At 42.3% G+C, this 17,642-nt stretch overlaps 1 protein-coding gene across 7 annotated transcripts in view; it reads right to left on the bottom strand.

Moving 5' to 3' along the window:
* The window catches only part of ANKS1A (ankyrin repeat and sterile alpha motif domain containing 1A), a 189,726-nt gene extending 172,311 nt beyond the window's left edge, over positions 1-17,415 (bottom strand). For all 7 annotated transcript variants that reach the window (XM_082638686.1, XM_082638687.1, XM_082638689.1 and 4 more), the window contains exon 1: positions 17,120-17,415. In XM_082638686.1, coding sequence (XP_082494812.1) covers positions 17,120-17,316 — 197 coding nt within the window. In that variant the 5' untranslated portion in view covers positions 17,317-17,415. The remainder of the gene's footprint in view (positions 1-17,119) is intronic.
* Between the last annotated feature and the right edge of the window lie 227 nt (positions 17,416-17,642).

Here is a 17,642-nt window from a genome sequence, read left to right as displayed (position 1 = left end):
GTGGTGGGGAGGGGTCTCCAGACCACCCTAGTCCATTACCATCTTCTCTTCTTCCAACCTCCTTTAGCACCAACTATCTATATCCACGGCTAAACAGTCAAGTACCTAAAAGGTGGTTGGACTTCCTCTTTATAAATATTAATATTGGCAGCTGCCATTACTATGTTCCAGCCACTGTTCTAAGTATTTACATGCATAACTTCATTTAATCTTCACTCAGTCTTATTATATGGGAGATATTATTATTAGAGATGAGGAAACTGAGGCCAAGAAATTAAGAAAGTTGTCTATTTTCTCTCAATTGGTAGGTGGCAAAGGCAAGATTTGAACCCAGAGAACTTGACTTCAGAGCCACCACCTGACATGGCACTTGTGTGTTTACTTTTTATTCTGACATAATTTTAGGCTTACAGAAGAGCTGCAAAGATAGTACAGAGCTCTTGCGTACCTTTCACCCAGCTTCCCCTTATGTTATCATCTTACATAACCACAGCACATTGATCCAAACTTAAGAAAGTAACACTGGTACAATACTATTAACTAAACTACAGACTTTATTCAGATTACCCCAGTTTTGTTTATTTTAATTTTTTTTGGAAGTATAGTTGATTTATAATGTTTTTACACTCATGCCCTTTTTCTGGTCCACTTTACATTTGTAGGCATAATTCCTTAGTCTCCATTCTGTAATGGTTCCTCAGGCTTTCCTTGTCTTTCACAGCCCTGTCACTTTTAAAGAATACTAGTCAGGTATCCTGTTGAATGCTCTTCAGTTTGAGTTTGTCTGTTTTCCCATAATTATGGATTTTGGGGGAAGAACATAAGAGGTGAAGTGCCCTTCTCATCACATCCTATCTGGGGGTAAGTGACATCAACATGACTAAAAATATTAACCTTGACCTCTTGGTCAAGGTGGTGTCTGCCAAGTTCTTCCACTGTAAAGTTACTGTTTTCCCTTTCCATACTCTATTATTCGGAAGCCTGTCTCTAAGACCAGCCCACACTCAGGAGAAGGGGAATTAAACTCCACCCCCAGGAGAGGAGAGTTTCAAAGAATATGTGGACATGGTTTGAAACCACCACAGTAATTAATAAATATTTTTGGAAGATGCTTTAAGGCCATGCTGATATTCTGTTTCTCCTTAAACTGTCACAAACTAATTTTAGCCTTCATTGGTAGATCTTGCCTGCAGCAATTATTACTGTGGTGTGCTAATGGCGATTTTCTATTCCTCTCATTCCTTCTACATTTATTAACTGGAATTTTTCTGAAAAGAAGAGTTATCTCTTCTCTCCCATTTACTTATTTATTCAATCATTTATATCATTAACTCATAGATGTTTATTTTATTCTTTGGCTTATAATCCATTACTATTGCTTTTTATTTTGCTGTTCAAATTGTTCCAACTTTGGCCATTGAGAGCTCTTTCAGGTTGGCTTGTGTTCTTTTGACAAATTCGTCTTTTTTTATTTTCCCTGCCCCAGTCCTGGAATCAATAGTTTCTCTGAGGAGATCATAGGGCCATTTTATCATCACTCTAATCAAGTCAATTTCTTAAGGGAACTGATCAATTTCGTATTCCTAAGTATCTCCTACAGCAGTATGCTTGACATACAGGAATGTAGTTGTTTATGAAAGCTTCAAGGGCAGAAAGAGCAATGGCCCGCTTGCACACTCACATAGCTGAGGCGACAGGCTTCTTCCTCTCCTGAGCCACCCTGCAGGACAAGGTGTAGAAAAAGCCACATGGTTCCTGGCACACAGTAAGAGTACAGTAAGCAGTAGGTCCTTTCCCCAGTCTGTCTCTGCAGCTGCTTTAAGACGTGCTGATGCACCTTCCTTGGGACCTCTGTCAGGAAACGCTACAAACACTGCCACCCCCCCTTTTTTTATGGATGGCAAACTGAGGTGCAGGAGAAGTAAAAAATATTGCCAAGGGGCTTCCCTGGTGGCACAATGGTTGAGAGTCTGCCTGCCGATGCAGGGGAGATGGGTTCGTGCCCCGATCAGGGAAGATCCCACATGCCGCAGAGCGGCTGGGCCCGTGAGCCATGGCCGCTGAGCCTGCGCATCCGGAGCCTGTGCTCCGCAACGGGAGAGGCCACAACAGTGAGAGGCCCGCGTACCGCAAAAAAAAAAAAAAAAAAAAAAAAAAAAATATATATATATATATATAGCCAAGATCATACAACTAGAGAATGGCTGAGGTAATTCTAGGCGGAAGGCCCCTGGGGGCCTGCTCTCCCATGCCCTTCCCCAGAGGCAGCGTGCACCCTGAAGGAGGAAGGTTCCTGGAGACCATGTTCCCTGTAGACTGATTTTTCTGTCTAATCCTCATCCTCTTCCCTTCAGAGTTCAAGCACGGAGAGGCTGACTAAAGGGTAAAACTAAGAGACCTATGTGGTTTCCAGACCCCAGGGTTCCAGATAGTCCTAGACCAACTCTACAGACAAGAAGAACTTAAGGCTTAATTTAAAGATTTTGTCTGGGTATCTACAGATCAAATAAAAGGCTAACATCAAAATCAGTGAAGGAAGGAAAGACAAGATTTAGATTTTGTTCCACTCAATCCCAGATGGCTGCACGAACCCAAAAGACCAATTCTAAGTGACTAGTATAAGTATGAATACTAAGTGGGCAATGAGAAACAAATTAAACACATTAAAACGAATGTGAAACACGATCAAAACAATGTCAAAAAGCAGAAGGTTAAGCCTACAGGTGTCAAAATCTTGCAAGTTCCAGTACCTGGTAATGAGGAAAACTGATGCCAGCCAGATTCATCACATGAAGTCAGCCAGTGACTTCATTATTTCATCACCAGAAGGAAATCAGATAATACCTTGAGCAATAGGAAGTGTTCACACACACACACACACACACACACACACACACACACACACGGCAATAATGGTGGTTATTACGTTATTATATAATCACATTTTTTCAGATATATAGTTGACTAAAGAGTAAATATTAAAAAGTGAAGGAAACAGAAATGATGGCAACTAAAGACAAAGAGTCTAACAGATCATGATGGTTAAAAGAAAAGACATTTTTAAAAAGACAGCTCAGTCTGAAAAAACTTAAGTTGGTTGAAAAAACTTAAGTAAAAGTACTGGATCTTGATTTTGTATACACTCTCCAAGAAAGAAAATACTGTTAAACTTTAAAGTGAAACACTAAACCCTCGATCATTTACTTAAAATTTAAAAACCTTTCTGAAAGTCTGCTCTGGGTCTGCTAAAGACAGCGAAAAGGCTGCTGGTTAAGAGTGACTAGCAAGAAAACTATTCTCCAGCCGAGTTCTTAAACATATAATAATGGAGATAGCAACAGATTAAAAAGTAACGAATCTGGAATCTCTGCCAATTTCAACATCTGAGGTATTTTCATTTGTAACAGATAAAAAGTAATAGAGTATTCTATTACTGCTAAGCATATAGGACCCATAGGTGTTTTCAGAACTACTCAGCTAGAATACTATCTTTTCCTTCTACTTCTACAACCTGGGGACCCAGACATCTTCTTGGCAGCCATGATCTCCACATAAGATAGACTCTACAGGCCTTGCAAATGGAAAATCTCGGTCTTGGGCAAGTCACTTTAACCTTTCTCATCAGTAAAATGGCCACTAATACCAATATCACAGGATTGTGAAGATTAAAGCACCAAGGATTATGGAAGTAACATTTCCGGTCCCATAGTCCCAGGCTTCAAACTACTATCAACAATCATTTGAACCAGCCAGACAATACTCTCTGAAGGTCATTTTATGGACAAACTAATTATTGTTTGGGAATGTAAAATCTGGTCATAAACCACTAATGAGGCGGGGGAAGGGGAAGGAATTGTAAAAAAGCAGAATGGGTAGCAATAGCTAGAAATAATTTCAAATACACAGGTCTCTAGTTTCTTGCCAATTGTTTATATTTACTTCCCTTGCACACCCTTTGGCCTCTGTGGTACATCCGGCAGGCATGTGTCCAAAACAAATCTTTATCACTTTAAAATCTGGTGGGGGAGGGGAGGGTACTGAATTTTCTCAGAGGTGAAATTCATGAAAGCATTAATCTGCTTGAGAGGAAGGTGAGAATTTTCTAGAAGAAAAGTTTGAGGAAGTTTGAGAATAAGGGAGGCTTTTTCCTCTTCATGAGCTGCACGGCTTTCCCTATATCCTCTAAACTAATATATTATTTGGCATAAGTTTAAAGACATTCCCCTCATCTAACTTTCTTATATTCCAAGGAAATTGCCAATGATTTAAAAAATAAGCCTCTCACTTTATGTAGTCAAAGTGTTCCAAAGGGATTTTGTATTACACTCTTAATAAAAGGAACAATCCCCAGTTGCCTAAAAGCTAAGACTAAGGACTCCAGAGCCAGTCTGCCTGGGCTTGGAAGCAAGCCTCAGCACTTCCCAGCTTACTACAGTGGGCAAGTTATTTGATGGCTCCAGGCTTTGGTTTCCTCATCAGTAAGACGGCAATACTACTTGTGCCCTCTCCAAAGTGTTGTTATGAGGATGAAATGAGCTAATATTTGTAAAGTGCTTAAGAACTGAGGATGGCACAAAGTGTTATCAAAGCAACTATTAAATTAAAATAAATAAATTCCTAATTTTGGGGGTAAAATTTTACCTAAGCATATAGTAAGGGGTGGTTTGAATTTCTTCCAAAGACACAGTTCTCCAGGTAGTCAAACGCAATGCTTTACGAGCAAAAGTTTGGGGAGTCAGACTCCTGGCTCTGCCCTCCTCCACGTGGCCCTGAGCTGGTCACTTTAACCTCTCCCTGAACCTTTGCTTCTTCATCTGTAAAATGAGGATAATAACAATTAGCTAGCAGGTATGCTGTGAAGATAGACTAAGAAAATATAGATGTGGGCTTCCCTGGTGGCGCAGTGGTTGAGAGTCTGCCTGCCGATGCAGGGGACACGGGTTCGTGCCCCGGTCCGGGAAGATCCCGCATGCCACGGAGCGGCTGGGCCCGTGAGCCATGGCCGCTGAGCCTGCGCGTCCGGAGCCTGTGCTCCGCAACAGGAGAGGCCACAACAGTGAGGGGCCCGTGTACCGCAAAAAAAAAAAAAGAAAATATAGATGTAAAGTTCTGGGTCCAGACAGGGGAAAGTATTAAGTGCTCAAGAAGTAAAGCTCTTCCCCAACAACGTGTACATCCCAACCTACCACAGAGTCTGTAGCGACAGCTCTGAGCTGCTGTGAACTAACTTGTGAGTGAACTACCTCAAATACTGCAATCTGAGCTGGGCTTTTGTGGAAGTTTTATCAGGGCTGTGGGGCAACCTGAAGAAGCAAGAATCAGGCAGGTGAACCGAACCAGGATCCAGAATCAAGCTGGATCATAGGAGGAGGAGTGAACATGACACCAACAGTTATGAACAAAGCCAGGACCAGGCTCCTCTCCAGGCCCAGCAAAGAGCTAAAGATCTAAAAACAAACCCCAGAAAGAATTTTCCAGGTAAACAGCCCTTTTGAAATGATCTGTTCTGAAAGCTCTTCTGGCCACTGGACTTCTTAGAAGTAGGTCTCAATTTTAATTCAAAAGGAAAAATAACTTGAGAAATGGATTGTGTTTGAAGGAAGCTGAAAAGAAAATCACAACAAAGGCTTATTCAGGTGAAAGGAAAACAAAGTCAACAGGTTGGTTCACTCAGACAAAAAGGGCTGGGGTACAGGCAGAAACTCCCTTTAAGAAGGGTCCTCCTAAGGTTAAATAAAGCACCACCTCCAAATACACTAGCTTGTGTTTTCTAAGCATCTGATACCTCAAGTAATAGCACCACTGTCTCTACTTTTTCACAGGTAAGAAGAGAGAGTTTCCAATTTTTTTTAATTAAGAAAATTAAAATCCCTGAGATTTTAAGCTTTCGCTATGACTGAAAAGAATTGTAATTAGGAGATCTGACTATACACAAGCAAAGCTGAAAGTCACAAATTCAACAAAAGGAGGGACAATAATAATAAAATTTACTTTCTTAATCTTAGTAAGGACAAGCACTTAATAATGCCCTCCAAATTAAGGCTACTAATCCAACATCAGTGAATGGTCAATAAATGCTGACTACTGGTACTATTATTAGTGGGACATACATTTGGAGCTGCTTTTCCAGTCACATCGAGTCCTCACTGGCAGGGATAAGCCAGTGTGCAGCCCCGACAGAGGACAGACCCCATCACATGGAGGCAGAGGCACAGCCTCGGTCTTGCAAGAATTACGCACCATCCAACTCGACAGTGTGAACTCCTTGGCACTATGAAGCTCGTGTTTTAAGATACATTTTCCTTGCTCAGTAAAGTCCAACATATTTCTTCTCTTGCTTTTGTTTTCATTTTTCATCTTAACTCATGACAATGCTCTTTAAAGAATCTGAGAGCCCAACATGAAAGTGCTGTGGAGTAAGATGGAGCTGGATGCTGTCATTGCCTAACAGAGGCCAAGATCTCTCTGAAGTAGAACCCTTACTGTCCCAACAACTGTCAAAAAGAAACAAATAAGTGGTTCCATGTGTTGCTTTTATCACTTTTAAATTGATACTACAGGTGTAGCATTTGTACATCTGTCTGGTCAAGGGGGGGAATCTGAGCCAAAGCAGAAGGACCCTGACCCAGTCCTCCCACCCCCACTCCAAACACATAAAACCAATGGATAAAATAAAACAAAAGAAATACTTTCATAAATAGTTGAGCTCCAAACCAAGAAAAGAAAATATACAGATGGCAGAACAGGAACTCAAAATCGGACCTGTGAGTGGGAGCTCTGAATGCAACAGCTCAGAAGTCAATAATGAGACAGAGGGCCTCCCTGGTGGCGCAGTGGTTGAGAGTCCGCCTGCCGATGCAGGGGATACGGGTTCGTGCCCCGGTCTGGGAGGATCCCGCATGCCGCGGAGCGGCTGGGCCCGTGAGCCATGGCCGCTGGGCCTGCGCATCCGGAGCCTGTGCTCCGCAACGGGAGAGGCCACAACAGTGAGAGGCCCGCATACCGCAAAAATAAAAAAAAAAAATAAAAAAAAAAAAATAATGAGACAGAGATCTATGCTTAGTATACTTAATGAAAGATAATTCAACTGACTCTTCAATGTTTATGTAAAAAGTGTGACACCATGAAACATATTCAGAGTAACATATGAGACTGAATAAGTAACAACTCACCTTGACACACCTAGATTCTTATCTAGAGCCACCCCATAAACCTGGTGGGAAAACACCATTTTTAGTGGGTTTTCCATAATTATAATCTAAAGAAATTTGGTTACTAAAGTCTCTAGAGTATCTTTTTAAGGCTTTGTTACCTACAGGGGCATGTATGGCCAGCAGGAAACTTAAAAAATTAAAAGCCAGCTGAACTAATCCAGACTCTGGAAGATTAGAATCCTTGATTTGCAAGTGACCAGAAGAACCAGCACAAACTGGAGCACTCTGAGTAGAAATAGCACTCAATTAAAATACACAAATACAAACAACACCACTTCGTTACAAACCAGTTCAACTGCTCTACATAGTAAAGTAAAGCTGTCAAAGTCTAAATGTCTCAGAGCACATTTTAGAAAGGTTATTACTGAAGCACAAGTAAGCTTAAAAGTACAAGTTCATAATGATTATTCACAAGAAACTCATTGGACACCTTTGAAGACTACTAGGAAACCAACTTGATCTGAAAACTGGTAAGGGAAAAGAATCAAGCATTTAATCCATCTTTCCTACACAAATTCTATCTCAGGGTAACCAAGTAGTTAATAACATGAGGTTTCTCTATAAAGTTTCTCTCCAAAAAGTATTCCAGTTAATAAATGAAGAAGGTAAAATAGAAATGAAAAATCACCATCTTGCAAACTCTAAATCATGGCTTTAGACCGTGATCGTCAATGGCTGCCAACATCACAAAAAAGAAGACTAAACAGAAGGACGTACACAACATCCCCTAGAAAGAAATCCTGCCAGAAAATCTGAACCTGAATCAGACCAAGCCTAGATCTGATTTCCAGCCCACAGGAAATACAGGGGACAGATGAACATGTTGAATGATACCTCAGAGATGCAATCAGCGAAACCCAGACTCTGGGAAATGGGGCAAATGACCTTTTTTTCTTCAACAAGTAAACTGGAATGAAAAAATGACAGAGATGAAAGCCACAGATTTAAAGAGACTTATGAGACATACCAACCAAATGCAATGTATGGACCTTGTTTGAACACAGATTTGAACAAACCAACTATAAAATATAAAATATTTTGGGGAATTCCCTGGTGGTCCAGTGGTTAGGACTCCACACTCTCTGAGGGCCTGGGTTCAATCCCTGGTCAGGGAACTAAGATCCCACAAGCCACGTGGCCAAAATAAATAATACAATATTTTAGACCATAGGGAAAGTTTGAACCCTGACTGACTAAACACTTGATGGTTTCAAGGAATTGCCATTTTCAGGTGTGATAGTGGTATTTTTAATATTTTTTAACGAGTCCTTATCTTTTAGAGATACACACTTAAATGATATATAGGTTTTCTTCAAAATAATTGAGTTGGGGGGGATGATGATAAAAAGAAACAAAATTTGCCACAAGCTGATAATTGTTTTATGGTTACTTGAGGTATGTGAGGATTCATTATTTTATTCTCTCGACTTCTATATGTCTGAAATTTCCCACAATAAAAGCTAGAACAACAAAAGGTAAAAACAAAATGGATTCTGTCTCATTCTGCTTGAAGCATATTGCTCCACGCATTTGTATTATTAATGGTTCTCTTCTAAACATTTTGCCTCTGAAGAAGGACCCAAGAGGCCCCAACCTGACTAATAAAAATCCTGTGCCTGCACAAAGGTAACTTTCTAAATATAAGTAGCATTTAGCAGCCACAGATCAGTACATTACTTTCCAATCAGAAGGACCCAGGAGATGTAAGGGGCCTTGGAATTATTGTGAGTCCTCAAATTCAACTGCACATATGTGATTTTTGCATTGGTTAAATACTCAAATTACATCTACTATACTACTGAGTATATAAAATGTCATAAGCACGAGCACGCACAAAAACTTATCTACAAGGATGTACATCACAGTGTTGTTCCAACAGCAGAAAACTAAAATCAAACTCATGTCTAATGGTAGGGAAGGGATTAAATAAATTACAGTTCATACACACTATGGAATACCACTTACCCATTTAAAATGAGGTTGAGGGGAATAGAAAATGATGGGAAAAATGTTCACAATATACCAAGGAGAAATTTGAGACAAAGTACCTACAGAACATTGTCTGTTTGGAAGAAAAAAAAAAAGTTTGCATAGAAAAAAGACCAAAGTATGTACACCAAAATTGCAACAGTTAATTTCTTTAGGTGGTGGAACTATAGATGATTTTATTTTCTTCTTTGTGCTTTTATGTGTCTAGCAATTTTTCTATAATAAAGGCAGAAGTCCATAATCCCTTGTCTACAATTCAGGAATCCAAAAAGTTATGAAAATAAATTTTCGAAAGTTAGCGGCAGACTTGGTTAGGTGCAAAACTGATATGGAGCTGCTTCATATTTATCCCATTTAGTGTGAATATTAACAGGTTTCACTTCAAAATGTAATGTTTCAGAGTGCTGCCCCAGATCCCAGTAGGAGCTCAGTATTACCCTCCAGCACCCCCAAAATTCTGGATTCTAAACCCCAAGATTTCAGACAACAGATTGTGAACATTTATCAGTTTGTAACTTTGCCACCGTTACCATTTTTAGGCTTTTAAAAAGGGGACTCATATTTGAAAATGTTGGGAGCCTCTGCTATCAATTACTATAAATTTTTAAATGGGAACATTAAAAACAAAAAACAAAAAACACATGTCCTTAACAAACAGGATTATCATTCCAGATTCATCAAAGGTGGCAAGCACTGGGCTCCCATCAGATAACTGTAGTAGCCCAGGTTCACCAAGCCCTTGGCATGTGCCAGGCATTATGTGTCTTACACACCTTAACTCACGGGATGCTGTCTCAGGAGGTAGGTACTATCCTAGACACATTATATATATGAAGACACAGATGCTCAGAGAGGTTATATAACTTGCCTAAGTCACAAGGCAGAGATGGATCAGAGCCTGACCCTTAGCAGCCATGCTAAACTCTCACCAGTTAAGTAAGCCAGAGGGCTGTTCTGCTTCCTGGATCATCTCCACCGTTTTTAATAGTGGTAAGAACATCACAAGTAAAGCAGAGACAACTGACATTTTAAAAACTCTTTTTTGATTTGTAAACTAAACAAACTTGATCTACAAATTACTGAGAAAGGATAAATATGAAGCCATACCATATAATTTCTAGTATTACTACCATTAACTCTAACCACACCAAAGTTATCTGAAGATGTCCTATGAATGTAACAATATAATTTTCTATACCACAAAAAATCTCCCAGTAATCTTTTGGAAATCGGTGTGGGTAACATTTTCTGAGGGCTCTCCAGAAGAGACCCAGTTCCTGCCCACAGGACAGCCTGACATTTCCAAGAACAAACTCTCCACTATCTACTTTTGGGGCTTCCTTGGTGTCTCTGGGCTATAAAACCCAGTAATTTACTTTCCCTACTGAAGACTAGGGCAGAAATAGCCTTGACTTCCTTTTGCAAACCAAAATTCATAGCTGTTTGACGTGAACAAACCAAGGAGGGTGAGGGGTAGGGGGAAGAACCTTCAAAGGGCTTTTTCTGGCCAAAGATGCAACTTTCACTGGGACCAGAACCTCCCAGGACAAGTGAACATGTTGAAGCTGACTAGATACAAACCAAATTCTTCACAGGATTGTTTCACTGTTTCCCGTCTCTAATTTTTGTAACTAAGACACTCAAAAATGAACTTCAGGGACTTCCCTGGTGGTCCAGTGGGTAAGACTCCATGCTCCCAATGCAGGGGGCCCAGGTTCAATCCCTGGTCAGGGAACTAGATCCCACATGCATGCCGCAACTAAGAGTTTGCATGCTGCAACTAAAAAAGATCCCTCATGCCACAACAAAGATCCTGCATGCCGCAACTAAGACCCAGTGCTGCCAAAATATAAATAAACAAATAAATTATATATATACAATAGATTCTCTATTAAAAACTTTTTTTCAAAACTGAACTTCAATCAGAGAATTAAGGAAAAGGGAGATCGCTGACTTAACGAATTTATGTTAAATTATCTTTTACTACCAGTAGATGCCTTACTCAGTTTAACATTAGGCATGCTCTAGATGTTTAGATATAAAGTAACCACGCTGCAGTCATTCCCAGGCATGCCACCTTTTTTGTTTTGTTTTGTTTTTTTAACAGGGGGACCACGTTCTGCTTTTAAGAAAGCAAAAATGTACAGCAATTCCAAATGAAAGGAAAAGGGTTGCCATCCCAATAAAATTATACTTAAAGAAGTATTTTAAGTTCTTTAAAAACCATTTCTAATGAATTAAGAAGGTTTAGTGCAAGATCCAGAAAACTGCTATCCTAGTAAATAGTTGTGTTTTTGTTGTTGTTTTGTTTTTGCATTCTCTTAGAAGACAGGAACTTAGATCACACAAATCCATGAGTTCCTGCTTCTAAAGCCTCCCATTCTACATCCTTACATGGTCACTGTTACACTTCTCCTCAGGATGTTAAAATCATCTTGCTCAAAATAGGCACATTCAAAAGAAATCTAGCAGAGTAGGAGGGCAAAAGTAAAAGGGTCAGCATGAGAAAAAGCTGTCATGTCACTATTATTTCCAAGCTACCCATCCATTCTCGGGGGCCATTTCAATAGAATGGTTAGGGTAATCACTCTTTTTTTTTTTTAAGTATGAATTCCTTAAATAAACATCAGGAATCCTCTTTCATTTTTTTTCTTTTTTTTTTCCGGTACGCGGGCCTCTCACTGCTGTGGCCTCTCCCGTTGCGGAGCACAGGCTCTGGACGCGCAGGCTCAGCAGCCATGGCTCAGGGGCCCAGCCGCTCCGCAGCATGTGGGATCTTCCCAGACCGGGGCCTGAACCCGTGTCCCCTGCATCGGCACGTGGACTCTCAACCACTGCGCCACCAGGGGAGCCCAGGAATCCTCTTTCTTTAAAACAATGAATAACTTTGTCATACCTTCTGACATTTGGAGAGAACCCATTATTGTCCCTCAAATGGGATCCAATTTTCAAAACTTTCCATTCTTCGGGCTTCCCTGGTGGCACAGTGGTTGAGAATCTGCCTGCCAATGCAGGGGACACGGGTTCGAGCCCTGGTCTGGGAAGATCCCACATGCCGTGGAGCAACTGGGCCCGTGAGCCACAATTACTGAGCCTGCGAGTCTTGGAGCCTGTGCTCCGCAACAAGAGAGGCCGCGATAGTGAGAGGCCCGTGCACCGCGATGAAGGGTGGCCCCACTTGCCACAACTAGAGAAAGCCCTCGCTCAGAAATGAAGACCCAACACAGCCATAATAAATTAATTAATTAAAAAAAAACAAAGAAACTTTCCATTCTCCATTTCTTATTTCAGAACCTTTTCATATCTTTGGGAAATTTATGACTGCCTTTGGATAATCTCCCCACCACCCACAGTAGAGTAAAAATCTAGTTTATAGTCAAATTTATTGCTACTGTCTATAAATTTTCAGATTTCTCCAGCAAGCCTCCTTGGCTTCTTTTCTTATTCACTCTTCTCATGCTTAAGAAATTAGGTATATAGGGCTTCCCTGGTGGCGCAGTGGTTGGGAGTCCGCCTGCCGATGCAGGGGACACGGGTTCGTGCCCTGGTCCGAGAAGATCCCACATGCCACGGAGCGGCTAGGCCCTTGAGCCATGGCCGCTGAGCTTGCGCGTCCGGAGCCTGCGCGTCCGGAGCCTGTGCTCCGCACGGGAGAGGCCACAACAATGAGAGGCCCGTGTACCGCAAAAAAAAAAAAAAAAAAAAAAATCAGGTATAGAACTTTCCTAGACTATGACACAATCTATTCCTCATTTACAACCTTTGGTCTGTTTCTCTGTGCTTCTGAACCTCAGGAGTGCATTTCACTTTACATCATTCACATTGACACATATCAGTATTTAGCTCATAATCCACTTCATAGTTTTAAGCTAATGAATTGTGTTTTCTTTTAACTTTTCCTTTCCTCAGAACTTTCTTCCCTTAGTTGTTAGAACACTTTTAATCCAAATCTTACTGTATTCTCAAACAGAAGTTGCTTTCCTGAAAATCAGTAGTTTCACTATAGCCATAAACATATTAAACTCTCCATAACATGAAAATGTGAGTGCCCTACTATGTGCCCGGGGCTGAAAAATACCGTTTAGAAAAAAAAAAAGTTTAAAACAGAGCCTGTCTCAAGCTACAGAATAAAGGCATTTAACAATTAGACATTCAACAATTAGAAAATGAGACAGTATTATATAAAGTAAAATCCATGCTATTCAGAACCTCTGTAGGACTAGGCATTTAAGATAACTATGCTTTCTAGATAATCTACTGTTTGTCCTTTGAAATAACAAATATTATATTTGAATCATTTTAGATAGAAAACTAAAATTTTTTGTACTTTCATTAACAAGCTATACTGAACGTAGTTTAATCTTTATTTGATTGGCTAAGAGTCACAATAAACAGATACTACAGCACTAAGCTATCGTGCAGTGATGCTTGGGGTCTAACAAGGTGTGTAGGGCTATATTCACCTATGTTAATAGTCTCAAATTACTGGCAGTGGGAAAAATTATGCTAGCCTTTTACTGTTTTTTCTCTTATTTTGCCAATCTGTCACACAGACATATCATACTACTATAAACACTACAAGGAAACAGACCTTGTATTGGGAGAGGACTAATTTTGACAGACTACCTACTATGTGCCAGGCCTGAGATAAATTTTGCAGTGCATCTAACACTGGCCTAGCACAAAGCAGATGATGGGTAAACATCTGGTGGGTGAATGACATTAGTGTGCCTGCCTGAGCAGGGCCTCTCCCTTATTTACTGTTTCTAATCTGCTGTGGCTTGGAAAACAGATACCCAAGAGTAAAAGAGCAGCATTTAAGACATGTCTGGCATGGCACTTTGCACGTGGCAGGTACAGCATGGCAAAACTGTACGCGCTCAGTGGAACTGGGGAAGCCTAACAGTGAGCATTTACAATGTGCCAGAAACTGTGGTGAGCTTCCTCCACACATTACATAAGACAATACCTATAAAACAGATAATATTCCCCCCATTTCACAGATGTAGAAATTGAGGCTCAGAGTGGTGGAGTAATTCACAGAAAGTCAAGCAGCTAGTCAGTGGTAGCAGCGAAACGTGAATCCAGGCAGTCTGACTCCAGAACAAGTGGTCTGAAGCGTAATACTATACTGCCTCTGAATAAGTATACAGTAAATAAGTGAAGGTCAGAAGGACATGAAGTTCATAACAACTTTTTTTCCTAGTAGAAGTCTTCTTTGCTGACTTTCTGATCCTCAGCAGGTATGTTCTCAATTGGTGAGGGTTACTATATGTAAAGCAATAAACTGTGAAATCTAGGCAAGCAAAGTATGAGTTGATGCACTACTGTTCACTGCAGATAATGGGTTCCAAAGAAGCAGAAGCCTGAGAGATCTGTGTGTATTAGGGTCATTAGGGAGGGCTTTAGGAGGTTAAGACCTAAGCCCAAGCAGTATAAGAGAAAAGGGATGGGTGAGAGAGGAGGCATTTTGTAGCTTAAGAATAAGCACAAAGCCTTTGTAGAATGGAGGTGGGGGTGGGTTGGGTCATAAACAGATGAGTAGACAAACATACCTGTGATCCAGAACATTTATATCCACTGCAGCTGTAAGCTCCTATTCCTGCCTGCTTTACTTGGTCACTCCAAACAGCTGGACAAACGTAGGCTGCAATTGACAATACTAGTGGGGTAGGATATGGCAGTTAATCCAAGGGCCAAATCTGAAGCTACGATTCCACAGCTCTCATTAAATAACCCAGGGTCCTTGAGGTGGGGTGTGTGGGCATAGGAGACCTACCCTCTACTATTTCCAAACCTAAAAAGCGAGGACATGCTGACCTAGGGATTATCTAAATGCATGGTTTCATTTTCTCAGAAATCTTTCACTAGGTTTAATCAGAGTCACCTCTAATTAATGGCACACCTAGTGTAACTAGTGCCTGCAGATCCTCCCTGCCCCTAAGAGTCACAGGGATGAAAGGCCGGGGCAGCTCTGAGGCCATCTACCATCGACAACAGATACAGGAACAAGTCAGAAGGAGTCAGCTCTCTTACACAAGGGAGTGGAGACAACATCCACCCTTTATGACAGAGACTGGACATATTAACATGAGGCCCAAAGTAAAAAAAAAAAAAAGAAAATCAACAAAGATTTTCTAGTCTTGCTTAACTACAAGGTAGTTAAGGAGGGGGTGTGTGTGGGGGGTAAGGTATCTCTGGCAAACAGCCAAATGTTGTAGCATTCAGCTCATTAGAGACAGGCACCTCCAAACCGGTATGGTCTTTCTCTCATCTCTCAGACATCAGAAGTGCAGGAATATCAAAGTAATCCAGGTAAGATTCAAAATCCAATTTGTGTATTTGAAGTACATATATTGAACACCTGTGTCAGGCACTGATATAGGAACTGGGAATATAAACATAAAGACTGTCACTCTGAAAGACGGAAGTATAGCCATCCATTATTATTATTTCTGTTTATCACACCCAACCTCTTAAGACTCCAGACAGAAAGTTCTAGTGACCCACTGGCACCAAATAAGTCTCCTTTCCCACCTCAGTACCCCTGACCATGGTGTGCCCACTTGGAACGCTCTCACAGTACTTCACCTACCCAAATCCTCACATCCTGCAAAGTCAGCTGAAGTCCCCCTCCTCCTGGAAGCCCTGATCTCCATCTCATCCCACAGTGATGTCTCATTTCTCTGAACTACTAACAGTGAGTACCACCATCAGTTTATGTAAAAACGTATCATTTCCTAATTGATACTTTTATTTATTCAACAAATCCTGAGTACTAACTATGTGACAGCATTGTTCTAGGGGCTGGAAATTGCCGCAAATGGTACTGGGTTTTGCCTCCCCAAAAGAACCCCCTGGGAGAGTTCTCCTCTTAGACTGCTTTTTAATATCTTCCTGTATAGACCTGGGTTTGCACTCAGTGCTTAATACCTAAGAATTTATTAGAGCCTTGGGCTTTTTTGGTCCAAGCTCACTCAAATTGAAGTTACATAAACTAATGGGGAACAAAAGCGAATGAAGCCATTTCTAAATGAACTTCCACTTCTTAAAAACCTCAATAGAACAAGGAAGGAAAAGAAAACCGGCTATGAAAGTGCTGCTGAAACAACACATTTTACTCACACTGACAAAGCACCTACAATCCCCCCTCCAAGCCACATAAAAACGACCTTTTTCTCTCAACCCTTACAGCTCCAGATTCAAGTGTTTATTTTAACAACAGACCTTGGAAAAGTTTAAAGCTCCCCTCAGCTTCCTAAACAAGCCTTTCTAAAGCTTTATTTTTTGATGAATAACCCCCCTGATGAACCCTGCATATGCCACTTAACAGACTAATCCAATGAGATTCACTATAAGGAACCAGAATTTAAGCTTCAAGCACAAGAGGGGCTCAAAGAACACTTTGAGCGTGATAAACGCAGAGGCAATTTTAATATAAACAACAAAAGCCACGTCCTGCAGAGCCTGGTGGAAGGTTCCAAGTTCCCAAAAGAAGGGAATCAAGAGAATTTCCTCCAAGGGAACCGCGAGATTCTGCAAGGCGTGGGAGTTTCTGCAGGAGATGAGGGAGATTTAAAATATACATATTTTCTACTCTAAAGTGGCTTGTGAGATACAACAGCTGGCACCCAACAGCGGGCGAGGGTGAAGCCCGGCTGTGCCATGCGGCGGAGGCTGCCACCTGGGCACTCCCACCATTCTTCGCTGCCGGGTTAGGCGAGACGAGGAGAGCCTGAAGCCGCGCGGACCCGCACCGGCGCCCCTCTCCCCTTGGGCCGGCTGCCCTCGCCCCGGGGCACCCCGCAAACCCACCCCGCCAGGGCCTCCGGAGCCCCGATCTCTCTGGGGACCCAGGAGACGGGCAGGGGAAGGGGGGTCTCCAGGCAGCTGCCCAGCCCCGTAGCGTTACCCACCTGAGCAGGCTGGAGAGGGGGTGGCTCGAGGAGCCGAGACCACCGCCGCCGCCGCCGCCGCCGCCGCTGCCTCCCCCTGAGCCCCCGCTGCCGCCGCCCCCGAAGCCTGAGGAGAGCCGCTTCCCGGACAGCAGCTTCTCCACGGCCGGGAGGTGTCCGGTGCGGGCCGCCTCCAGCAGCTCCTGCTCCTTCCCCATCCCCAGGGCCGCCGCCCCCTGGACCCCCTTTCCGGGGCCGCCGCCAAGCCTGTTCTGGCTCGCAAACTTTCGGTCTCCGGGCAACGCGCCCCCCAAACCGGCCGGGACACCACCCCCTCCCCCCGCCTTTTCCCTCAGGAGCGCGTCACTTCCGGGATCCGGCGTCACGCGTCAGAGCGCCCCCGCGCCCCGCCCCCTTGCCCACCTAGCTGGGCGGGGCTCAGCGAGCGGGAGCAGGTGGTTGTGGTCTTCGCCGAGTGCACCCCGCTGCGCAGAGATAGGCCTCCCAGGTCAAGAGGAGAGTGTCGCAGGTTCACCCGCTGTAT

Source organism: Mesoplodon mirus (assembly GCF_964341445.2).
Source record: "Mesoplodon mirus genome assembly, chromosome: 12".
NCBI classification, from domain to species: domain Eukaryota; kingdom Metazoa; phylum Chordata; class Mammalia; order Artiodactyla; family Ziphiidae; genus Mesoplodon; species Mesoplodon mirus.
Note: the sequence above shows the minus strand (reverse complement) of the source record. Positions and strands in the feature narration are given on the sequence as shown.